Below are 25,993 nucleotides of genomic sequence, written 5' to 3' on the forward strand. Positions count from 1 at the left end.
TGAATTTTAGCGAAGAAGGAATGCCGGGAGGCTCCGCTCATGGAATTCACAGAGACACGCTTGCTCAATGTCTCAGACCCCAGCTATAGATGACTGCAGCAGAAAAGCATCTTTAAATGTGGTCAGTGGTATTTAAAGAGAAGGAGTGAACAGCATGCTTTTAAAGCACATAGGTTGGGAGGGGGAAATCAGCATTTCTCACCCTTCTTCTCTCTCCTTTTCCAGCCCCTTCCCCCAGGCACTTTTCTGCCAGACTCCATTTTCCAGTACGGAAGTTTGATCAGGGAAAGGATCTTCACCACCTGCTATGTGTCTGATTACCTTTCCCCAAGGCACGCATTCGAGCCGCGATTAGGGTCGGGCTTATTCCTGAATAAGCGGGAAAGACCAGAGTTGACCTACAAGCAACAGGCACTTTGGTGTCTCGTTTTACCCAGTGCATGATGGGAACAGAAAATTCCTACAAAACTGCAGACCTGCGGTGGGTTAGACCAAAGAACCGGAGCCCTGCAAACGGCACATCTCCCAGTCCCCATGATGTGCTTAGCAACTGTGCGTGATCCCTACATGGAAATCCAAGCAACACATGTCCTTTTTGTGACTCCCCAATATTATTCAAAATTGCAGCCACAGAAATATGGTGGTTAGCTGGGTTACCATAGAAATGAATAAGAGCGGCTTCAAGGAAAGAAGAGACCTCGCTCTTTTAGGGGGAGCCTCTGGGGAAGAGGAAAGTTTAGGCAAAACTGGGGCATTGGGATTGACAGGGTGCCTTTCACCATCATATCATCCAGGAACAAGCCTCCCGACTATTTAATGTTTCCTAGGGCATGTATCTCAGCATTCTCCAGAATTTCCACCTTCTGGTTTTCAGGTGCTGGCATCACTATGTTGTTCACCATTGCCCGAGCCACGGTCACCGTGGGGACGGAGTACAAGGTGGGGCAGACGTAGGCTACTGCTCCGAGGACTTTCCTGGTTACCCACTCGGCAGGACGAGACTCCCGACGATCACACAGCAGCACCCTACAGGAGAGGAGAAGAGAGGAGATCTGGTTCAAGAACCAGCTTAACTCCCGAGATCTGATAAGATGGGGCGAGCCAGGAAGAAAATAGATTACTTTGAAATGTGGTGTTGGGAGAGAATGTTACGGATACCATGGACTGTCAAAAAAACCAAATCAGTGGATTATAGGTCAAATCAAGCCTGAACTGACCCGAGAAGCCAGAATGACTAAACTGAGGCTGTCGTGCTTTGGTCACATGATGAGAAGACAAGAGTCACTGGAGAAGACAGTCATGCCAGGAAAAGCTGAGGGCAGCAGGAAAAGAGGAAGACCCAACAAGAGATGGATTGACTTTATAAAGGAAGCCACAGCCCTCAATTTGCAAGATCTGATCAAGGCTGTTAAGGATAAAACATTTTGGAGGACATTGATTCATAGGGTCGCCATGAATCGGAAGAAACTTGACGGCACTTACACACACACAGCCAGGTTAGGGCATAAAAATGCACAGGTAAGTAAAAACATCTACCTCTTACCACTCCAACTTTGCTAAACTTGAGTATAATATCACTCGCTTAAAAGAAAATTCACCTTCTGTAAGTGAACCCACATAATGTGCTTCTGGAGACCAAGCTGGAGAGGCTCCCTTAGGGTATGTTGGCATGAAACTTCCACATGCACACATCCACCCCACTGTGTTTTGGTTCTGAACACTCAGCAAGCCCACAAGATACAGTCCTCTTGTTTTACTGTATGATGAAAAGTTTCACATACAGTACAGATTTCCAATGAACATGATGATCTCAATGACCTTTGATGACCCATGCAAGAGGGCCAATTGATGAACATGCCAGAAGGATGAGTGGTCAACTACTGACCCTCGTGAAAGGTCACCGCCCATCCAACTCCAAGTTTGTTAATACTTACGCTGGTCTAAAAATGGAGCAGCGGTCAAACCCACATGCTTTGACCCTGGACTCTGCTTCACCCTGCGGAGGATACAACAAACCAAACGTAAGGCGCGAGCTCTCAAACACATCCACTGCAAATACCATTTGGTTCCACACTAAAAGATTATGGGCCATAGGTAAGTGAGCTGGCCTACGGATTCATTAGGGGCCAAAGTCCTCCAAAAGCATACTCCGTAGCCTAGAGCAATAACCCTCAGGAGAGGGTACTGCAGATGATGATATAAACCAGAGGAGGTTGACAGTGTACGCAAGATGAGACACTGGCAGCCCTGGGAGGGGGTATTGGGGATACTCACTGTAGTATACAAGGGCATAATAAACCAAATACGTGATTGGTAAAAGTTTTGACGGTATGACAACACCAGTTAAGACCTTTCTGAGTGGGTCCTCCAAACTGTGAGTCCCTCCACATCTAGGCAAGGACACTGAATCATAAGAGTTGGAAGGGACCACCAGGGTCATCTAGTCCAACCCGGGCAGAATGCAGGAAATTCACAACTACCTCCCCCCACACCCCCAGTGACCCATACTCCGTGCCCAGAAGATGGATTGACCCCACTCCTTTCTCATTACTCAATCTTGAACACAAAGAAGACCTGGTGCTGGCCCGGTTGCTATACTTTCTGCTAATATTCCATGTGGCAGTTCTACAAACAGGAGGAACTAGGGTACGTAAGGACAGAATGGAAAGCAAGATGGAAACCAGACGTTCCTCCTGCCTGCTATTTGACCTCGAAACCCCCTGACTAGAGTCTCACCCCTCAGACATACCTTAACTCGAAGGTAAAGGAATGAGCTGGAGGCATCTGCCCCCTTAGTTGACTGTAAGATGAAGTGGCGGCATCCGCCGGCTTTGGCCAATTCTGCCGAGTGCTGAACATAATCAAGGTCGACTCGCACAAATCCAGCCTGGCCAGGTGGAGAGAGTGACATTTTATCTATTTGGATTAGGGGGGGAAATTTCTCACAAATGATCACAGTAGGTCATAACATATTTAAGACCACACGTTGAGTAATAAACTGAACTATAGTGACAACCAGTGGCAGAATCCAGCAATCTGCTGATAGTCACAGATCTTCCATGATTTTCCCTTCCTGCGGCCGTCTATTCCAACATCGGAAACTTGGTTTCCAGAGTCAATATCAATATGCTTTATTGGCATAAAATAAATATATACATATTTAGATAAAAAGGTTTTAAAACTAAAGTGGGACTCTTACTTAAAATCACAAACGTGGATTAGAGTAATTTAAAATAAGTCCCAGGAAGCTGGCAACCCCTGCACTAACCTGAGAATGACTATTGCTTAAGAGAAATCTGACTAGCTCCTTGTCAGTGCCGCTGGGGCTGTCTTTCAAGAGGGGTTCAATGATCTGTTCGTGAAAGGGTGAGCCATGCTCACAGTGTAGCAAAACATGGGCCACTGTTTCGGCTTGGCCATGAGCACAAGAACATAGCCTTTTCGCGTGGGGGATCTTAACATATCTGCCCCTGGTCCAGGCCGTGGGAAGGATATTTAAGCGAGCCTGCATAAAAAGGCGTCTGAGGGAGGGGGAGGTCAGAGTGTGGAAGTAACCAGGTAGAGAGCTCGGGGTCATGGAGATACCATAGAGCAGTGATGGCGAACCTTTTAGAGACCGAGTGCCCAAACTGCAACCCAAAACCCACTTATTTATCGCCAAGTGCCAATACGGCAATTTAACCTGAATACTGAGGTTTTAGTTTAGAAAAAACAACTCATACATTCACATATTTTGCGTTAAAAGAAAAACACAATAACAGAGCTTTCAATGATGCAAACTTTTACCTTTCAATAAAAAGTTGTTTGTATTTGGCATGCATCTCTCCAGGAAGGAAGGAAGATAGAGGGGAAGAAAGACAGAGGGAAAGAAAGAAAGAAAAAGACAGAAAGAGGGGAAAAAAGAAAGACAGAAAGAGGGGAAGAAAGAAAGAAAGACAGAAAGAGGGAAAGAAAGACAGACAGACAGACAGACAGACAGACAGACAGACAGACAGACAGACAGACAGACAGACAGACAGACAGACAGACAGACAGAAAGAAAGAAAGAAAGAAAGAAAGAAAGAAAGGGGAGGGAAGGAAGGAACTGGGAAAGGAAAGAGAATGAAGGAACTGGGGAAGGAAGGAAGAAAGGGGGAGGGACGAAGAAAGAAAGAGAGAGAGAGAGAGAAAGAAAGAAAGGGGAAGGAAGGAACTGGGAAAGGAAAGAGAAGGAAGGAACTGAGGAAGAAAGGATGAAAGGGAGGAAGGATGGAAGGAAGGAAGAAAGTGTCCTGGGTCGGGCCTCAAGCCCAACCCAGGACTTGCTCCAGGGCGCACACCCGAAGTTCTCCCCCCCTTACCGGCTGCTCTGGGGAGGCGATGGTGCTGGACGGCTGAGATGTTGGGGCCCAGCGCGGCAGCATCGGTCACCTCCCAGCTGGGAGGGGGCAGGGGAGGAGGGGGCGGCGAGGGCGAGCGTGCCAACTCTCGCGACCCCGCCAGCCTGCGGGCGACCTTAGGGGGCAGGGAGGGAGAAGGCAGAGGCCACGCAGCCCCGCCCGAGCCAGAGGACTTGAGGGTGGCTCCGGCTACCCCACAAGCTTACCGCAGGAGTCAGGGACGAGCGCGAGCGGGGGAGAGGGGGAGGACGGCGGGAGATGGCAGGCCTTTCTCTGGCGGACGCGCGGCTGTTGAGGGGCCGCCTGGCCCTCCGTGAGCGCCCTGAGAAGGAGGCAGCGGCGGCGGGCGAAAACGGCTGGGGAGAGGCACCTGAGGAGGAGGAGGATGGCGGCGGCAGCCTGGAGCTGGACTGTTGGGAGCCGCCTGAGGGGGACGAGGAGGAGGAAGGCGGCGAGGAGGAGCTGCTGCTGGAGCCTGGAGGAGGAGGCCCCGCCTCGTTGCTGCTGGCCTCCCGCCGCCTGTCAGCTGTTGCGGGGCAAGAGGGGGGGAAGAGCAAGAAGCCAGCAGCGTGAGTGTGAGGCAGGAAGCTGATGAGCCCACGCACGCAGTGGGGGGGAGCTCAGCTGAGAGAGGGAGGGGCACAGACGACCAGGGAGGCCTTTTGGAGCCCACCCTCACGTGCCGGCAGAGAGGGATACGCGTGCCGGAAGTGGCACGCGTGCCATAGGTTCGCCAACACGGCCATAGAGTAAAGGCGAGCAAGAGCTTACGGCACTAGCAAGAAGAGATTGTTTCCCGATGTCTGTGATCCTTCATTTTAGGATTCTAAAGGTTTGCATCTCGGTTAAGGGAAGTAACGCCTCAAAGGAGATCCCTATGGAGTTTTCAGAGTCAAGGGACCCATGTGGAGTAACAGCCACAATAGGAGGAGGGGGGGAAAACTGTTCCTTTCTTCCTCTTCCATCTCTTGAGTTCTGCACAGCTCCACTGACAGAAGGAGGGAGGGAGTTTGCTCCATAGTCACTACAGCCCACTGACCCACGTCCACACGTGTCCCATGATTCAGGAAACCGAGTTTCCCAGGGTCAGGAAGGGCTGCTTCAGAAAGGGGAAAGCCTGGAAGATCCACGATCCTTGCACAGGTGGATCACTGATCCAAACCCACTGTACTGGTGAGACCTAGTGAGCTAGCATGGCGTAGTGCTTAAGAGCGATGGACTCTAATCTGGAGAACCAGGTTCGATCCCCCACTCCTCCACATGAGCAGCTCTAATCTGGTGAACCACTTGGGTTTCCCCACTCCTCCACATGAAGCCAGCTGGATGACCTTGGGCTAGTCACAGTTCTCTTAGAGCTTTTAGCCTGCACCTACCTCTCAAGGTGCCTGTAGTGGGGAGAGGAAGGGAAGGAAATTGTAAGCCAGTTTGATTCTCCTTAAAAGGCCTATTCTAGGATTTGTCATATGCCTTGCATTCCTGGCTCCCCCAATCCCACCACCTTCTTTGTTCCATCCACATATCACAAACTGTCCTATTCCCCGGTTCGGCCGAGTTCCTCACCGCTCCAGCTTTGCCTCTGGTCGTTCCCAGGCAGCAGAATCCAACGTCGTGGCCTTGGAAGACGGCAGCAGACTCATCCAGTTTCTCAAAGTCAACAACTTCTTGTTTCTGGGAGGGGTGGGGGGCACAAGGTAAGCCAGAAAAGAAAGAAACCATTAAAACCATTAATGAAAGAAACCATTAAAAAGCTTAGATAACAAAGAAGGGACCGGGCACGCACACGCCTGGCCGAGAGACCTGCCCTCAAATGATTGAGAAGTAGGGTTGCCAGCTCCGGGTTGGGAAATACCTGGAGATTTTGGGGGTGGAGCCTGAGGAGGGCGGGGTTTGGAGAGGGGAGGGACTTCAATGCCATAGAGTCCAACTGCCAAAGTGGCCATTTCTTCCGAGGGAACTGATTTCTATTGGCTGGAGATCAGTTGTAATAGCAGGAGATCTCCAGCTAGTACCTGGAGGTTGTAAGCCAAAATAGACACCTCTGTGTATAAATGTAGTTACTCTAAATCTAACACAGATCAACCCTACGAAGTATAGCTAAACAACAGACTATTATACAATAACATTGACACATACAAAAAGTCCTATTTCTTAAGCATAAAGACACAAAGTCACAATATTTCAAGGTTTCCAAAATTCACTATCCAACAGATACCAATTTGAGGGTTTTCTTCTTCTTTCAGGTGTGGATTCCAGGTAAGTATTTTTCAGTCCCAAAGCGGGGCTCACTTTTGATCTTTGTTCTTCTGATCCCAGAATAGGAATGTTTGATGTGATATTATTAATATGGATGTTCACATTTAATGGTTTTTGTGTAACTCTCGTCACAAGCGTCAACTGATGGCGCAGCTCTCTTACCACGCTGCTGTAGGGCGGCCCTTCCAAATCCAGCTTCCGCCGGCCAATGAGCGTCACCTTGGAGAATAGTTGCTGCTTCAAGACCTCAGCCAGCAGTTCTTTCCCAGTCTCACCTGAGGCACCCAAGATGAAACATGCTTGCTTCTTGGCCTGGAAAGACTCCCGGAGATTCTTCAGTTCTTCTGGCTTGGGGACAGCCATTCTGTGCGGGAAGAGATGGAAAAAAAACTTGTGTTACGTAAGAAAACCACTATCTGAGAGCCTGGCATGAAGTTTCTCAGGTGTCTGAAATGTTCGGGATAAATCCATAGTTATTTTTTTGAAGAGAGTCACAGTCAATCTATGGCAACCCCATAGGTTTTCTAGACAAGAGACATTCAGAGGTGGCCTTCCAGGTTTAATGTGACCCTTTCCAAAACAACAGAGCAAAGCAGGTTCGGAAAGAAAAGCCGGGAAAACCCCCAGATGCACCACAGCGGGGGGTGGGGGGAGAAGAGCAGGGAAAAAATAATACTTCCCAAAAGCATTGAACAGGTCAGATAACTCATACGGAAGACCCCTTTCTATCTATAAAGGGGGCTTCCGTATGAGTTATCTGACCTGTTCAGATAACTTTGTTAAAGCTATAATATTAGCTCAGCATGATTTAAAAATATTTTAAGATGTTATTATGCTCCCTGATTTTACTGCACATCATTTTCTATTTTAAAACCCTTTTATAAAATTGTTTAAAGCCAGCTCTAAGTCGTTTTTTATTTTTCTAGTGATGATTTTAGAAGTTTAAAAAAAAATTTTTTTTTTACTGTTATATTGTTCCCTGTCTACTTCATTTGGCAAACTTCTACGCCAGGCCCCCAAACCTTGATGAACCCATGGGCACTTCTGGAACTTGAGAACATGTAGTAAGCGCCACAACCAAATGGCTGCCACAAGCGACAGGGACAATCACAAGTTAGCTGCCTTGGGCTGGGACCAATCACAACACAATGGGAGGTTCAACAAAATATGGACAGCTTCCAAGCCAAGCATCCTCCAGTGATGGAGGTAGCCATTGTCAAATAGGTGCTTGCTAGAAAAAGAAAGAAAATCTTGGCTTTTGAGGAGCTCAGGAGAAAATCTTGGCTTTTGAGGAGCTATTGCATTGAAGAAGAAGCAAGAGGGTGCCAGGAAACACAATGATTAGGGTTGCTAGCTCTGGGTTGGGAAATACTTGGAGTCTTTGGGGGTGGAGCCTGAGGAGGGCAGGGTTTGGGGAGGGGAGAGACTTCAATGCCATAGAGTCCAGTTGCCAAAGCAGCTATTATTTCAGGGGAACTGATCTCTGCCTCCTGGAGAACAGCTGTAATAGCAGGAGATCTCCAGACACCACCTGGAGGTTGGCAACCCTAACAATGATGAACATCATGGGATCCCTGGGGACTGTACTGGAGATCACTGTTCTGTGTCCTAAGGCTTTCAAGATGGCTTAATCAGACATCAATGAAAAATCGGAATTATACAAGTATTAAAAATCCTATACCCACAATTCAAAAATAAAAAGAATAATAAGCCAAACAAAAGTGTGTCATGGGACACAGCGGCATTCCAAATAACATTAAAAAACAGGAAGGAAGAAACAAGTAAATGACGAAAAGCAGCAATAAACAAACCAAAACCAAACCGGTTATTGCTTCTAAACAGTGAAAGCAACCACCAGAAGGTCAAGAGAAGGAAAAATAGGATCGATTAAAATAGGAAGCCTCAAAACAAACCACTGGCCAGCTAAAAACAAACCATCAAACAAACAACCAGCAAAACACCGGAGGAAATAAATACGTTTTGCCTGGCGCTGGGTGAACCATTAAGGCCTGGTCTGGACAAGCGCTGGAATGAGATGCTCACAAGGTGGCAGAGTCCTGACCGGAGGTAGCAGGAACCTTCTCGTGTAAAACTTAATAAGCTGAATTTGAACAAATGTGTACACTGTTGGTGATATGCAAGTAGAAAAATCTTTTTGATATCTTGAAAATGGTTAATTATAATTTTAATAGAAAAATACGGGACAATATATGTATATATTTTTATACACAGAAGTGGGACTGAGGAAGACTCCGAAACAATCGTATCCCATCTTACTCTTCAGTTTCAAGAAGCCAACTTTGGATGTTATGATACCTTGATATGGCACTAGAAACTATATTGTACATACTTAGTTTCACAGTCACTTTTTGCGTATATTTTCACTTGTTGTGTGCAGCACATCATTACAACTTTGGCTGTTACCGCACTAGGTATTCCCAGCGATGTAATAAGAGTTTGGAAATGTTATAAAAAAATACTGTTCGCACTTTCTATGTATTCCCACCGATGTATTAAGAGTTTGAAACTGTTATAAAAAATACTGTTGGCACTTTGTTTGGCCCCTTTAGCTGTGAAGACGTCTTCCAACCATTTTTTAGCCGTAGTATCCAAAAACCCTTTTAAAGCGATGTTTTTTATAACGTTTCCAAACTCTTGATACATCGCTGGGAATACCTAGTGCGGTAACAGCCTTTGTTATGCTATGCCAGTGTCAGCATTTTCCTGTACTAAACTCCAGGTATTAGCTGGAGATCTCCTGCTATTACAACTGATCTGCAGCCGATAGGGATCCGTTCACCTGGAGAAAATGGCCGCTTTGGCCATTGGACTCTATGGCATTGAAGTCCCTCCCTCCCCTCACCCCACCCTCCTCAGACTCCGCCCCAAAACCTTCCCACTGGTGGCAAAGAGGGATGTGGCAACCCTAAGCGGGTTCCAGTTCATTTGGAGGATTCTTATAGGGGAACTTGAAGTGGGAGAGGCTCAACGCCTCCCCTTTCAGTACTCCCCCCTATAAGCCTCCCCAAAACGATTCCCTCCACGTGAGAGCTGACTCAGGAAAAACTCGGGCGGAAAGCAAGGTTGTTGGCAGAGCCTCGGGCCTTCTGCTTTATTAAAAATATAGGGGGTTACTGCACTTCGTATTCCCAGCGATGTATTAAGAGTTTGAAAATGTTATAAAAAACATCGCTTTAGAAGGGTTTTTGGATGCCACGGCTAATAAATGGTTGGAAGACGTCTTCACAGCTAAAGGGGCCAAACCAAGTGCGAACAGTATTTTTTATAACATTTTCAAACTCTTAATACATCAGTGGGGATACAAGTGCGGTAATCCCCACAGTCAAGTCTTTGCAGAACCCCAAGGCCACACTTGTTACCGCACTTGTAGTCGCAGCAATGCATTAAGAGTTTGAAAACGTTATAAAAAATACTGTTCGCGCTTTCTATGCATTCCCAGCGATGTATTAAGAGTTTGAAAACGTTATAAAAAAGACTGTTCGCACTTGGTTTGGCCCCTTTAGCTTTGAAGACGTCTTCCAACCATTTATTAGCCGTGGCATCCAAAAAACCCTTTTACAGCGATGTTTTTTTACAACAGTGGGGGTTACCGCACTTGTATTCCCAGCGATGTATTAAGAGTTTGAAAACGTTATAAAAAATACGGTTCGCGCTTTCTATGTATTCCCAGCGATGTATTAAGAGTTTGAAAACGTTATAAAAAATACAGTTCGCACTTGGTTTGGCCCCTTGAGCTGTGAAGACGTCTTCCAACCATTTATTAGCCGTGGCATCCAAAAAACCCTTTTAAAGCGATGTTTTTTTTATACCATTTTCAAACTCTTAATACATCGCTGGCAATGCAAAGTGCAGCAACCCCCTTTTTTTGGCTCTGCGCCGCCCTCCCCGCTGCAGGAGCTGGAAAAGCCGTCCCCTCGCCAGCTGGAAAGCACCCGCCCCATTTGTGCAATCAGACAGCCATGCAAGGAAAAGAGGAAGACCCAACAAGAGAGGGACGGACTCAATCAAGGAAGCCACGGCCTTCAGTTTGCAAGATCTGAGCAAGGCTGCCAAAGACAGGACACTTCGGAGGACTTTCATTCATAGGGTCGCCAGGAGTCGGAAGCGACTTGACGGCACTTAACACACACACACACACACACGTTTGTGCAAACCTGCTCTTTTCTGCAGCGCTCCCTTCCCTGCATTGCAGCAACCCAACCCCAAAGAGAGGCGTTGCCCTTAGCAAGTCGGGAAGGCAACGCGACGCGGTGCACGACAGCCTACCCTTTGCAATATTATTATTATTAATAAATAATAATAATAATAATAATAATAATAATAATAATAATAATAATAATAATAATAATAATAATATAGACCGGGATTTTCCTCTCCCTTCCGTCCCTTCCCTTCCCACTTTAGCCCCATAGACCGCCCTGACCCCCGGCAGCCCCTGCCGGCGCTGGAAAGGCGCCCCCCGCCCCGGACTCCTCTGCAGCAACCAAACGACAAACCTGCCAGCCCTCCTGTTGCTCCAACGCCGCGAGTCACGCAGCTGGGCGCATGCACGGACTTTCTGTTTCTCCCCGTTGCTTGCAAGGCGTGGCTCCCTTAGGAATTCATCGTAGGTGGCTAGCTGGAATAAATAGGTTAGGATCTGCCCCCGCGCATCAGCTGATGTTGCATTCCGGTTGCTCCAGAGCAGCCCTTCGCAGCTGGACGAACCGATCCTTAGTTATACTAAAGAATCAGCACGCAGGCTCTGCTCTGCAACTTCAAATTATATACTGTTCCATTGTAAAGCCCTAATTTGTGCAACGCTGCCAAAGCAAAATAAACATGAAAACGTTTCCACAAGGCAATGCAAAGCGTTAATTCGCACTGTTCAATATTCAAGTCAGTTACTCACACCTAAATAGCAAACAGCGGGTAGCCGTGTTAGTCTGTTTGCAGTAGTCAAAAAGGGCAAGAGTCCAGTAGCACCTTAAAGACTAACAAAATATATATTTTCTACCAGAAAATATTTTTGTTAGTCTTTAAGGTGCTGCTGGACTCTTGCCCCTTTTGACTACTGTAAATAACAAAGAGAGTCCAAATGAAATTCAATCACAAAACACTTTGCATTACTTTGTGGAAATGTTTTCATGTTTATTTTGTTTTGACAGTGTTGCATAACTTAGGGATTTACCATTGAACAATATATAGTTTGAAGTTGAACAGCAGAGCCTGCGTGCTGATTCTTTAGTATAGCTGTGGTTAACACAGCACAGATTCGTTGTTAGCATTAAGGGACTAACCTATGCTGTAGGCTGCCGGATTTACGTATAAGCTAAACAAGCTATTCACCGGAAAAGACGGTCATGCTAGGAAAAGTGGAGGGCAGCAGGAAAAGAGGAAGACCCAACAAGAGATGGATGGACTCAATAAAGGAAGCCACAGCCCTCAATCTGCAAGATCTGAGCAAGGCTGTCAAAGACAGGACATTTTGGAGGACTTTTATTCATAGGGTTGCCATGAGTCGGAAGCGACTTGACAGCACTTAACACACACACACACACACACACACACACACACACACACACAAACAAGCTATAGCTTAGGGCCCCACTCTCTTGGGGCCCCCCCAAAAGATTTAAAGGGGGAAAAAACTGGATGTACATTTTCAAAATATAAGATAAAAAACAAATAAAATAGATTGGTTCTTGTAGGTTATCTGGGCTGTAAATAGAATCTACATACAGCAAATAGCTTTAGATACCTATTAGGTCCATAAATTACCATATAGCATATAGTCAACACAAAAAGCTTAGGGCCTCATCAAACCTAAATCCGGCCCTGGCTGTAGCACATTTGGACCATACTTGGGGGGCAAGGTGTGGCTCACTAGTAGAATATCTGCTTGTAAGGTTGCCAGCTCTGGGTTGGGAAATTCCTGGAGATTTGGAGGGCGGCGCTTGGGGAGGGGAGGGACCTGGACTGGGCTTTTCCTCGTCTCAGTTCCATTGGAGACCAAAGAGCGGCGATTCAATCGCCCTGTAGATGGTGTGGACAGGGCCAGAAAAGGAAGATAACATGGGGAAATTGTTAATAGGGAGTGAGACCTATGTAGATTCGGATCAAGAAATGCTGTTGCCTTAAATCAGTGTTTCCCAACCTTTGTTTGGCCATGCCCCACCTAAGCATCTCTAAAATCCTGACCCCCCCCCCCATATATAATTCTTAGCGGGCTTTCCCCCTCTCCATTGTCACCAGCTGACCAACGTGTACATTCTGGTTTTAATTTTTAAAATGTGTATGTCACAATATATATTTATATACTGCATATGAGGCCCCTAGAACCATAAGAAATGCAAAAAAAAATCACTGTTGATAACTCATTCTGTAATTGCCCCCCTTAAAAATCAAATTGCACCCCTGTGGGGAGTGTGCCCCACGTTGGGAACCACTGCCTTAAATGAAGCTGAGCTCCGGAAAGGACATAATGTAATGTATTTAGTTGGTTCAAGGACTATGTTGAACTGCTGAACTGTGTTGAGCTTGAGGCTTTGCTCCAGGCTCCGTCGTCTGCCTCTCCTACTGGACAGTGGACTTTGGCCATCCAACCACAGATGGGGTGGCGGCTCCAGGTTGGGAACTGTATATAAGTCTTTTGCTGCTAAGTTAGTTCCCTCTTCCCTGTTAACTGAATAAAGCAGGCGTTGGAACTTTGTCTCCAGCCTTGTGTGAAACCTATGCATTCATAATACTGAACCTAATACAGCTGAAGAAATGGTATATCTTTTTTAAAAAAATAAATAAATCTGCCCTTTCTTTAGGGCGATATACCAGATGGACCATGCCTGCAATATTTTCCTGAATAACAACCATGTCGGGTACATAGGCTGAGAATTCAGCCTTCATGGCTGAATAAGGATTTGAACCTCTTGGCCCAACCCTCTAGTTACAGTGCTATGTTGGCTCTTGTAAGTGTTTGCATAATAATTGGGACATGGTATAAGTAGGTAGGGTGTAAGTAGGTGGACTGGGTGTTGAGAAAATATCTGTGGGTGGTTGACAAGCTAAAACAAAAACTCTTTTTGCACAATTTGGGATGTCAGAAGTGAATAAACCATCGTTGTTGTTTTTTGTGGGGGGAGTTCTCTGCATCTGGCCTGGCCCTATCAGATACAGGATTGCCAACTCTGGGTTGGGAAATTCCTGGAGGTTTGGGGGTAGAGCCTGGGGAGGGCAGGGTTTGGGATGGGGAGGGAACTCATCAGGGTATAATGCTATGGAGTCCACTGTCCAAAGCAGTGGGTTTTTCTTCAGGGAAACTGATATTTGTTGTCTGGAGAGTAGTTGTAATACCAGATCGCCAGGCCCTGCCTGGAGGTTGGTAACTAGGGTTGCCAGCTCCGGTTTGGGAAATACCTGGAGATTTGGGAGGTAGAGCCTGAGGAGGGTGGAGTTTGGGAAGGGGAATGGCTTCCCTGGGGTATAATGCCGTAGTGGGCCTTTTTCCAGGTGAACGGATCTCTTTCATCTGGAGAGCAAATGTAAAAGCAGGAGATCTCCAGCTGCCAACTCGAGGCCGGCAACCCTATTGCTAACCTTAGGATAAATTGAGTGTAAAAGGGGGGGAATCACACATGCCAGTTCAAGTTTTTTTTTAATAAATATTTTTATTCAGGTCTGAGATAACTTCTTCAAGGCATCTTCTAAACCTGGGATTTTTCTGCTCTCTATCTGCGCTGGTTTTGCCATGATCTTTTGGTGACTGATACGGTGACCCTGCTGTAGCATATCAGTTCAATTTCAGTCACCCTTATTGGCACGATAATAGTAATAATAGTAACAGGAATACATACAACTCCATACTCGCTCAGAAGTGCCACACAAACAACAATATAGCCAAAGCTTAACCATCAATTTAAAACTCTTCCGTTTTAAATGCTGTAATAATACATTCCCCCGAACGACAAATGAGAACCAGGACCTATTGCATAGCACAGCTAATACCAATACCCTTTTATGTATTATTTCCCGGTGTCTGTATTGCCTCCGTTGGTTTTATTGTTTATTTATTTCCTTACCCTCTTATTTTTATTTTTTAATAACAATCGCCAGAAACTCTGCCGCCTGTTCGGAAACAGCAGGGATCCTATCCGCTAATAAAAATTTGGTACCATCATATGCTAAATCTTTTAAGGACATAAGGTAAAGGTAAAAGTAAAGGTCCCCTGTGCAAGCACCGGGTCATTCCTGACCCATGGGGTGATGTCACAACCCGACGTTTACTAGGCAGACTTTGCTTACGGGGTGGTTTGCCAGTGCCTTCCCCAGGCATCTTCCCTTTACCCCCAGCAAGCTGGGTCCTCATTTGACCGACCTCAGAAGGATGGAAGGCTGAGTCAACCTTGAGCCGGCTACCTGAAACCGACTTCCGTTGCGATCGAACTCAGGTCATCAGCAGAGCTTGGACTGCAGTACTGCAGCTTACCACTCTGCACCACAGGGACGTACGGTGAGGGTTAATTAGTTCTAGATGTTGGCCGATTATGCATGCTCACTTTACCCTTCTTTATTCCCCGTTTCAGCCAGGATCAAAGCAACCTGGGTTGGGGGAAACTGTATGCATTGGCTTGAATGATCAGGGAATAAACTGTGTGCAAATCGGGGGCATGGATACAGGAAAGCAGTCTCCCAAGTTCAAATCAAGTCCCACCCCTTTCATTGCTGGTCTGTGATTGGCTCACCTCTTGAGAGAACATTTCCTTCCCCCCCAGACCCAACTGCAGCATAAAAAAGCAGTTTAAGAACAAAAAACAAAAAATGGAGCCATTTGAAAGAGGGGAGGGGGGCAAAATCCAAACCTTATTTTTTTTTAAATTATCAAATTATTTTTTTAAATATTTTTTTTAAACTCTCAGAAAGAACTCCCAGGAACTCCCTGCCTCTTTGTGATTGGCTGTGATAGATGCCAATCTTTGCTGCTTCCCCTGTATGGCTATCAACAAACAGAACCGAAGAGGGGTTTGGAAAAGGGGGGCGGGGAAAGCTCAATGCGAGGCAAGTGTTATGCACGCTCTTTGGCTCTGGTTTTGTAGTGCCTAAAAAAACGTTACCCCAGGTAGATCTGATCAAGGATAACGCACTGGGGATCAGGAAATTACTTTACGGCTATGCAATTTAATAGTATAACAGTACAAAGCTGGGATCAAAATCTCTCCAGCCAGAAGCAAGAGAGAGAATCACACTTGCCGTTCTCCAAGCATCAAGCTTTATACATTTCTAACAATGGATTTCAATACAATACAATCCTGCTGTTCCCATGGATGTCATTCTTAGCACCTGAGATCAACAAGTAATTCTGCAAAGCAAAGTCTTGTGCCGGGACACGAAGGTCTTTGTAATAGATAACGCGCTAGCAAAGTACAGGAAACCGGCTGTGTTTGGCAATGTTGCAGATTAAGGAATGTATGTGAGTGCTTGTGCAGACTGAGTGAAAAGAAAGAAAAGACAGAGGCTCTTGACACGCATTTATCTACATGGGTGTCACGTCTAAAAGGAAGGATTCCTGCACCTGTTTATGTACACGGGCAGTTAATAGTGCCACGGGTAAAATACCTTTATTTGGGGTACTTCAGTTTCAGCTAGGAAAGACCGTTTGACTCCGGCAAGAAGAGGAATGGGAAAAGCCAAGTTCGTTTAAGGTTGAAACGGGGTTGAGCCGAAAAGGAATGTGGTGACGTGCATTTTCAAAAACTTGATCCTGGCTGAAACCGGGAATGAAGGAGGCTAAACCTACCATGCATAAACGACCACAGTTTATAGTACGAGGGACAATATAGGAGAATATGTTCTACTGATTCTGGTTCTTTTAACTGACAGCTACATAGGGCGAAAACGCACGGTCGCTTTATTCTCCTTTAATCCCTGTTTTAGCCAGGATTGAACGCACATTAGGTGAAACACATGCGTTGAATCCTGGCTGAAACAGGGATTAAAGGAGGATAAAGCGACCATGCGTTTTCACCCATAGTCTTTTGTTCTGAGGAATACCCCTATATCTGTAGCATATCATGAAAGAAAAGCAATGCTACCAGTAGAGCAAGAGGAAGATGAGGCAGCAGGCAGGCACCACTCCATTGTGCTTGGATTGAAGCCTTGCTAAAATAGTATTTTAATTATTTTTTAACCTTAAAGCCAGTGGTGGAGGGTTGGAAAGCAGGGTAAAACACAGTACACCCCCACCAAATAAATAAATAGATGGTTGCAGAGGAGGCTTAATGAATTATCAATACAGTCAAAACAAGGTACCATTTAAAATAAACAACTCTTTATTCAACCGATCGGCTCACTGAAATGACATACCGTTTGGAGTCAGATCACAATACTGTTTGGGTGCTTCGGAAGCTTTCAATGAACTAAGGCTTTTAACAAAGTGTTTCACAAACCAAGGATACAGTGTGGACATTGATTTTAAAGGAAAACCGTAAATCAGATAATTGTCTGGGTATATGTTATTTCCAAGCTCACACAGATTCCTACTCAAGCTTTAGATCTAATTTTTTAAAATCATGAAAAATACAAGGTTCATATTTCATTTTCAATCACAGTTCTCGATAGGGGTGCCAACCTCCAGGTGGTGGTTGGAGATCACCCGCTATTACAACTGATCTCCAATGGCTGCGTTGGCCATTGGACTCTATGGCATTGAAGACCCTCCCCTCTCTAAACCCTACCCTCCTCAGGCTCCACCCCCAAAATCTCCAGGTAATTCCCAACCTGGAGCTGACAACCCTAGCTATCGAATAACATAATACATTTCCCTCTTGAACCACTTATAAAAGTTCTTCTTTTGACAAAGATCCCTTACAAACTGAGTATCACAACTAAGGTAGAAGAAGAGTTGGTTTTTATATGCCGACTTTATCACTTAAGGAAGAATCAAACCGGCATACAATCACCTTCCCTTCCCCACAACAGACACCCTGTGAGATAGGTGGGGCTGAGAGAGTGTGACTAGCCCAAGGTCACCCAGCTGGCTTCGTGTGTAGGAGTGGGGAAACAAATCCAGTTCACCAGATTAGCGTCCGCCACTCATGTGGAGGAGTGGGGAATCAAACCCGGTTCTCCAGATTAAAGTCCACCGCTCCAAACTACTGCTCTTAACCACCACACCATGCTGGCTAATACACTATGGAATGTTTTTGTATGGCAAGAATGCCCTGTGCCCACATGATCCCGACTTCTGACACATTGTTTTCCCTACAAGGGTGTACACCATCACATGTGCAGAGTATATAAGGGTCTATTTTTGCCCCCAGGTATATTTATTGGGAACTTGCAGCCCATTGTGGCTTCCCAGAGTGCATCTTGAAAAGCAGTTGTGTAGTCATCACAAAATGGTCCAGGTTTTGAGGGCCATGGGCAAGATGCCATAAATGCCCCCCTCCCCGAGTACCTCCTACTGCCCACTCATCTCTCCTGCCCCTCTGACCTTAGCGGGGTAGCTAAAAGAGCCGGAGTCCCACAAGTGGCAAATAATCAATAAGGTTGACAAAAATCCTAAAGCAGATTGAATATTAATGAATTACATTTCAATAAATAAACAAAATTTTAATACATTACACATAGTAAAAAAAAAATAATTTAAACCAAACACGTTTCAGCCAATAGGCCTTCCTCAGTGGAGCAAATGGTTAAAGTACACACCATAAATGTGTTTGGTTTTAACAATTTTTTTAAATTATTTGTAATGTATGAAAGTTTTATTTATCGTATGCAACCCATTAGTATTCATTCTGTTGTTAGGTTTTTTTGTCAACCTTTTAGTGACCTGTTTTTTTTTTTTCCCTTTCCCTTTCTGGTTTGGTTTTGCCCCACAAATGGCATATACATTCCATCTCCCATGCCATGCTGGACAAATTTTTATGACCCCCTACATAGCAACCCAGGAGGGAAGGCAGCATGGTACAGCCCGATCTCGTCAGATCTCGGAAGCTAAGCAGGGTCAGCCCTGGTTAGTATTTGGATGGAAGACCACCAAGGAATACCAGGGTTGCTATGCAGAGGAAGGCACTGGCAAACCACCTCTGTCAGTCTCTTGCCATGAAAACCCCATAAGGGGTCGCCATAAGTGGGCTGCGATTTGATGGCACTTTACACACACACACACACACACACACACACACAGCAACCCAATCAAGCATTTGTCCTTTGGTAATTCCCAATATTATTCAAAATGGCAGCCATGGGAAATAGGATGGTTTGCTGGTTTGCATGGAAACACAGAAGAACAGCTTCAAGGAAATAGGGAAGACCTTACTATTTGAGGGGTATCCTCTGGGGAAGAGAAAAAGCAGGCAAGACTATTTACATCCAGGAACAGGCCTCTCAACTATTGAATGTTTCCTAGGACATGTATGTCTGCATTCTCCAGGACTTCCACCTTCTGGTTAGCAGGTCCAGGCATTACTACATTGTTCACCATTGCGCAGGCCACAGTCACTGTGGGGACAGAGTAAAAGGTGGGGAAGATGTAGGCTACTGCTCCGAAAACTTGCCTGGCTATCCACTCAGCAGGGCGAGACTCCTGACGATCGCACAGCAGCAGCCTGTCGGAAGAGAGGAGACGTGGGTCAAAAAACAGGTTCCTCCCAGTGTTATGGAGTAACTAGATCTTAAGGAGACTAACTAGTGTGGAGAAGCTCAATGCAAGAGGGGAGGATGTAGATGGGCGAGATGGACAAGCGATGATTGCCCTTGCCACCATTTTCTGGCAAAAGTAAGAGCAGATGGTTTCATGAGGACCGACTGGCCCAGAAGTATGTTGGATAATAGATTGTTTTTACAATGGAATCTAAATGCCTACTCTTAAACCACAAGAAGGGGCATGTCTTGGTGCATTATTGCATCAGAAGGGTCCATCCACTTCAGTGGAAAGAGCAATCGCATTAATGGGGAGGGGCCATGGCTCAGTGGTAGAGCATCTGCTTGGCATGCAGAAGGTTCCAGGTTCAATCCCTGACATCTCCAGTTAAAGGGGCTAGGCAAGTAGGTGACGTGAAAGACCTCTGCCTGAAAACCTGGAGAGCCGCTGCCGGTCTGAGTAGGCAATACTGACTTTGATGGACCAGGATCTGATTCAGTATAAGGCAGCTTCATGTGTTCATCTTCTAGCTTCTAATGACATACCATTCATGATTAGGACTCAGGTCTACTTTACATGGCACCAGAACTATGTGGGCAATAAATACCACTGTGGCTAGGAGTAATGGCATTCATGTTGCTCAGGTACCATGTCAAGTGGATGAAATATTGAACTTGGACTAACAAGATCAGGATTCAATTTCCTGCTTAGTCATGGAAGTCACTTGGGAAAGTCATTCTCATCCTAACCTACCTTAGGAGAAGAAGAAGAGTTGCTTTCTATATGCTGACTTTCTCAGCCTCTTAAGGGAGACTCAAGCCAGCTTACAATCACCTTCCCTTCCCCTCCCCCACAACAGACACCCTGTGAGGTAGGTGGGGCTGAGAGAGTGTGACTAGTCCAAGGTCACCCAGCTGGCTTCATGTGTAGGTGTGGGGAAGCATATCCAGTTCACCAGATTAGCTTCCACCGCGCACGTGGAGGAGTGGGGAATCAAACCTGGTTCTCCAGATCAGACTCCTCTGCTCCCAAACCACCACTTTTAACCACTACTCCACCCTGGCACTCAAATTTGTTGTGAGGATTGTGCCATTAACTCCCCATATGCCACCCTGAGTGTTTTGAAAAAGGGGTAGGGTAGGCAGTTAGATGGGCAGAAGGATTATTGAACCCTTTTGGGGGAACACATAAAAATCACATCATATTCTAGGTTTAGTAAACCCTCTGGGTCTTCATTCATTATAACTATTGCCATCTGGCCACCTCAGACATAAGTGCATGTCAAAAAGGTAAGCCACAGTTGTGTAGTGGTTAGAGCACTGGGCTCGGAACTGGGAGACCCATGTTCAAATTCCCCCTCTGCCTTGAAGGTTGCTGGGTGATATGGACCAGATACTGCAGGTCCAACTTCAATGGCATGACATTCCCTTATCCAGTATTCATCATTTTGGCACACCCATCCATCTCCAGTTGACAGACACTCTTCTTGGTACTTACCCTGGTCTAAATATGGAGCAGCGGTCAAACCCAACTGCTTTGACCAGGGACTCTGCTTCACTCTGAAGGAACAGATCAAACAAAACATAAGGAGTCAGCTCTCAAACACACCCACTGCAACTACCATTTGGTTCCACACTCAAAAGCATAGGCCCTGGAGAGTGAGCTGACCCACAAATTCATCAGGAGTTGAAGTTCTCCAAAAGCATACCCTCAGTCTAGAGTGCTGCTCACTCCCAGAAAAATGCATGGTATCACACATATCAAGTCAGAGCACAGGAAGCTGAGGGTTTACACAGAATGAAAGAATGGTTACCGAGGATGTTAGGGTTGTGATTGTGACATACGAGGGCATAATGCACCTAAGATGTGATTGGTTAAAGTTTGGAAGGTGAGACAACACCACCAGTTAGGACCCCTTCTGGGTGGGTACTCCAAACTGTGAGCGAGCATCCCTCCACATCTTAGCAATGACATTGACCTCACTCCTTTTTTACTACTTAATCATGAACACAAAAAATACCTGGTATATCTATAGTTTCTACCAGTATTCCACGTGATAGGTTTGCCGACTTCCAGGTGAGGCCTGGACACCTCTCAAAATTACAACCGATCTTCAGAGGACAGAATCTGTTCCCCTGGAGAAAATGGTCACTTCATAGGATAGACTTTATGGCACTGCACTCTGCTGAGGTCCCTCTGCTTCCCAAAACCTGCTCTTCTAGGGTTGCCAGGTCCCCCCTAGGCACTGGTTAGGGTTGCCAGCTCCAGGCTGGGAAATACCTGAAGATTCTGGAGGCAGGGCCTGAGGAGGGCGGGGTTTGAGGAAGTAAGGGACTTCATTGCCATAGAGTCCAATTGCCAAAGCTGCCATTTTCTCCAGGGGAACTGATCTCTATCGGCTGGAGATCAGTTGTAATAGTGGGGGATCTCCAGCCACCACCTGGAGGTTGGCGACCCTAGCACCGGTGGGGGATGGGATAGGGTTGCCAGCTCCAGGGGGGTAAAGCCTGGGGAGTGGGGGTGGAGCTTGGGGAGGAAAGGGACCTCAGTGGGTACAATGCCATACAGTCCAATCTCCAAAGCATCCACGGTCTCCAAGGGGACTGATCTCTGTAGTCTCAAGGTGAACTGTAATTCCGGGGGATCCCCTATCCCACCTGGAGGCTGGTATCCCTGTGTTCTCTCCATGCACCACTTTGAAATATCCAGGAATTTCCAACGCAGAGTTGGCAGCCCTAATGTGTGACAGTTATATAAATGGGAGGAACTACTAGCATTGGTACATGACGCCATGGTCTACCACTTGGGTAAGTAAGGACAGACGGGAAAGCAAGGCAGACACCGCGGACCTTGGAACCTACTGTTCAGAGTGTCCCCCCTCAGACACACCTTAAGCCGCATGAGGAGGAAGGGGCTGGAAGCATTTGCACACGCGCTTGACAGTAAGACAAAGTGACGACATCCACCAGCTTTTGCAAGTTCTGCTGAATGGTGAACATAATCTCTGTCGACGCGTGCCAGTCCGTCCTGAGGAAGTAGAGAAAGGGATTAATTTATTTGGATTTTTTTTTTAAAAAAGAATCAGCATAACTAATGATACTATCACAATTATTGTTGTGTTTAATAATAATGATCAAGATGTCTGGGGGAGGGGAAGGAAGTAGAAGGCTGTTTCTCAGGTTTTCGTTACACACAGAAATGTTTCGGTCACCACTGCAAAAACATCTGGGAACTGCAGTTTTTCAGAGGGTCTGTTCCTTTCGAAGGACCCAGAATTCCTACTGTGCTACAATTAATTGAGACTTCTGTGCTGGGCCTCCTTTTAGGTAAAGCTTTGGGGCCTTATGAAGGCCTGAGGACTAGGGTTGCTAGGTCCCTCCATGCCTCCGACGGGAGCTTTGTGGGGATGAGGGCGGCGACCCATGTGCGCATGGTGCGTGGGGCACAATGTTGTCACTTTCGGTTTACCCCGGAAGCACCAGCATCGTGCGGGACTCTCCAGCACATTCCTCCAAAAACTCTATGGAAACCATAGAGTTTTGGGGGGGGAGTGCTAGGGCGTCCCTATCATGATGCCGGCGCTTCCAGGGTAAACCCGGAAGTGACGTCATCACAACAGAAACATGCTGCACGTAGATTGCTGCCCCTTTCAGCTGGCCTGCTTCTTCCCGCCGACCAGCTGAGGGGCGCGCAGGCAGCCTGGTTAATTGGTGGGCAGAAAATTAAAGCAGGAAATGCAGAGAATTGTATATCGATATAATGATATTTTAGTACCTTTCAAAATAATGTAGTGATTATATCGATATATTGATAGAAGCATGCACAAAAAATAAAAAGGGATTTTGCACGCTGACGGCAGCAGTAACACTGATGTTGACAACAGCCCCCTCCCTTGAAAATTCTGATTTTTTAAAGCATGTGCGGAAGACAATAAACTGACTCCACGACTGAAGATGCAGAGGGAGAGTGGACATGTGGAAGGACCATGCCCAAATCAATTCCCATACTTGTGGATTGACTGCCAAGAATTTCAGGAGTAAATTGAGCATGCGGAAGAGCCCTCAGACCTTGTGGGAAGGAAAGCAATCCTTATGTCCACCCTAGCCCATTCCCCTAAGGTGTCCATATTCCCTGCATTTCCTGGCTCCCCCAGTCCCTTTGCTCCTTCCACATATCATTATTATTACAGTCCTTAGACCAAGCATAAAATGTTTGCAGTTACATGGCGTACCTAAACCGGCAGTATAAGGCAATACATTTTTGATTAAAACACTGTACAAAATATTACTCTTTAAAAACTGATCAACAATATAAATGTAAACAATCAATCCCCTCTACAACTTTCCATTTCTATTTAGATTTCCTATAATTAAACACTATTCTACAAAACTTGGCTCCTAACTTTGTTACCTGAGAAAATTCATCCTTAAGAAGTAGAGTTGCCAAGAGCCAGGTGGCGGCAGGTAAACTACCGCCAATCGACCGTGCTGCCCGCCGACCAGCTGAGGGCCGGCGGGCACCCCGTGCATGCATGCACGTGTGATGCGCCTATGTCGATTCAGGGTTTACCCTGAAGCGACGTGGACGCTCTAACAAATTCAGCCGGAACTCTATGGTTTCCATAGAGTTTCAGCCGAGATTGAGAGTCCCCATCACTTCCGAGTAATCCAGAAGTGATGTGGGTGCGCGGGCGCATCGAGCACCGCAATCCCCAGAAAACCTCCTGCCAATTGACCAACGGGACCTGGTAAGGCTATTAAGAAGGAAGTTAACACAAATGGATTCAGGATAACCAGTGCTCTTCCTTAAAAGAGGGCCAAGAATCTTCTCCCTGTCCTCCTTATAGTACCTACACCTGAGAAGGACATGCTCCAGTGTTGCAGGGACAGAGCTTTTGTGAGAGATTCCACATATCATGAACTGTCCTATTCCCCGGTTTGGCCAAGTCCCTCACCACTCCATCTTTGGCCCTGGTCGTTCCCAGGCAGCAGAATCCAACGTCATGGCCTTGGAAGGCAGCAGCAGACTCGTCCAGTTTCGCAAAGTCAACAACTTCTTGCCTCTGGGAGGTAGGGCACAAGGTAAGCCAGAAAAGGAAAGAAATCATTAAAAATCTTAGAGGATGAGGGGACAGGGCATGCACACAAGGGGAAAAAATAGCCAGTCAAGGATAAGTTTCCTGCCTAATATCAATCACACTGGTCTGTGCAGCATTGTTCCTTCAGATTAACCGCACATCGGTCTACACCAATGGTCCCCAAACATTTCGGGACATCGCCCCCTTGGTTCCACAAACTTAACCCCAATGCCCCCTACCCTATCCAATAAAAAGCATTATGCAAACCAGGGGTTTGCATGACTCACTAAAGAAGATATTAACAATAAAATTTCAAAACAGTAACGATTAAGTGCACATCTATTCAAAATCAATTTAAAACTTTTTAGTTGAAATGTATTCAACATAATGGATAAACTTGATCCAGTGGTACCAGCTCTTCAAAGTCTGGAAAGAAATTATGATAGTATCCACCAAATTTGCCAACGTGGTGCCACAGCTTGATCTATTGTAAATTAGTGAACAACACAGTTGAAGGGGGCCCTCCTCTAGGGGCCCCCTGCTGTCCCCTTGCCTCTTAGTGCCCCCCTAGGTAATCCCACCGCCCCCCAGGTGGTGGTACTGCCCACTTTGGAAACCACTGGTCTACACCAACGAATAACCAGTCTGCAAAAACCGCACACATTTTCACAAAGCCAATTCCCATCCAGACCTGTGGATCGGTGGAAGTGCAGATACGCCTTTGCACAGGGTGCATTCTAGTTTTGCTGTGTGAATACAAGCCAATGGCACGGTTAGCAAGCTCCCGGAAACTGGGCTCTGCTCTCTTACCACGTTGCTGTAGAATGGCCCTTCCAAATCCAGCTTTCTCCGGCCGATGAGCGTCACCTTGGAGAACAGTTGCTGCCTCAGGATTTTAGCCAGCAGTTCCTTCCCAGTCTCACCCGAGGCACCCAAGATGAAACATGCTTGCTTCTTGGCCCGGAAAGAGTCCCGGAGATTCTTCAGTTCTTCTCGCTTGGGGGCAGCCATTCTGTGTGTGTGTGTGTGTGTGTGTGTGTGTGGGAGAGAGAGATGGAACAAGACATTTGTGGGCAAGAAAACTACTATCTGAGAGCCTGGCATGGAGATTCACAGGTGTCTGAAATGTTTGGGATAAATTCATGATTAATTTTTTCAGAGAAATGCTAGATGTCAACTACAACCAACATCCTTCTCCCTGACATGGAAGCTCTGCCTCTTAAATTCCAGGTTCGTACAGGCTAGTTGAGGTTATTAATTATTGTGGAAAATGCACTCTACACACTCATGGTCCCTCTTTCTTTTATTACCACTTTGTTGAGGTTGAGGTTATTAATTATTGTGGAAAATGCACTCTACACACTCATAGTCCCTCTTTCCTTTATTACCACTTCGTTAACTAGGGTTGCCAACCTCCAGGTACCACCACAGGCGAAAACGCACGGTCGCTTTAGCCTCCTTTATTCCCCGTTTCAGCCAGGATTCAGCCAGGATTGAACGCATGCGTTTTCGCCGAACGGGCGTTCGATCCTGGCTGAATCCCGGCTGAAACGGGGAATAAAGGAGGCTAAAGCGACCGTGCGTTTTCGCCCGTGGTGGTTTATTCTCAAGGGCACACCCCAAGTATGGAATGCCTTCCCCTTAGGA

The 25,993-nt window shown here is 46.3% G+C and overlaps 2 protein-coding genes across 2 annotated transcripts; both read right to left on the bottom strand.

Moving 5' to 3' along the window:
* Positions 1–789: 789 nt before the first annotated feature.
* LOC130483915 (oxidoreductase HTATIP2-like) lies at positions 790–7,004 on the bottom strand. The gene is made up of 5 exons (XM_056856828.1): positions 6,795–7,004; positions 5,940–6,047; positions 2,750–2,887; positions 1,935–1,996; positions 790–1,026 (listed from the first exon to the last, which is right to left on the bottom strand). Exons 1-5 carry the CDS (start codon positions 6,993–6,995, stop codon positions 810–812), a joined length of 726 nt encoding a protein of 241 aa, XP_056712806.1. The 5' UTR covers positions 6,996–7,004; the 3' UTR covers positions 790–809.
* A 12,013-nt stretch (positions 7,005–19,017) lies between these two features.
* Positions 19,018–25,357, bottom strand: LOC130483904 (oxidoreductase HTATIP2-like). The gene is made up of 5 exons (XM_056856816.1): positions 25,157–25,357; positions 24,224–24,331; positions 22,159–22,296; positions 20,767–20,828; positions 19,018–19,234 (listed from the first exon to the last, which is right to left on the bottom strand). The coding sequence occupies exons 1-5, from the start codon at positions 25,355–25,357 to the stop codon at positions 19,018–19,020; spliced, it is 726 nt and encodes a 241-aa protein (XP_056712794.1).
* Between the last annotated feature and the right edge of the window lie 636 nt (positions 25,358–25,993).

The sequence above is a fragment of the Euleptes europaea genome, chromosome 1, assembly GCF_029931775.1.
Source record: "Euleptes europaea isolate rEulEur1 chromosome 1, rEulEur1.hap1, whole genome shotgun sequence".
NCBI classification, from domain to species: domain Eukaryota; kingdom Metazoa; phylum Chordata; class Lepidosauria; order Squamata; family Sphaerodactylidae; genus Euleptes; species Euleptes europaea.

Excerpts from the sequence above, each read along its gene's own strand:
- LOC130483915 (XM_056856828.1), bottom strand. The coding sequence starts at position 6,995 with ATGGCTGTCCCCAAGCCAGAAGAACTGAAGAATCTCCGGGAGTCTTTC. Across the intron at positions 2,888-5,939 it reads CCAGAGGCAAAGCTGGAGCG|GCTGGATTTGTGCGAGTCGA; the intron begins GTGAGGAACTCG and ends CCACCTGGCCAG. Across the intron at positions 1,997-2,749 it reads TCCTTTACCTTCGAGTTAAG|GGTGAAGCAGAGTCCAGGGT; the intron begins GTATGTCTGAGG and ends TATCCTCCGCAG.
- LOC130483904 (XM_056856816.1), bottom strand. The coding sequence starts at position 25,357 with ATGGCTGCCCCCAAGCGAGAAGAACTGAAGAATCTCCGGGACTCTTTC. Across the intron at positions 24,332-25,156 it reads GGCCATTCTACAGCAACGTG|AGGCAAGAAGTTGTTGACTT; the intron begins GTAAGAGAGCAG and ends CCTACCTCCCAG. Across the intron at positions 19,235-20,766 it reads TGCTCCATATTTAGACCAGG|GCTGCTGCTGTGCGATCGTC; the intron begins GTAAGTACCAAG and ends CTCTTCCGACAG.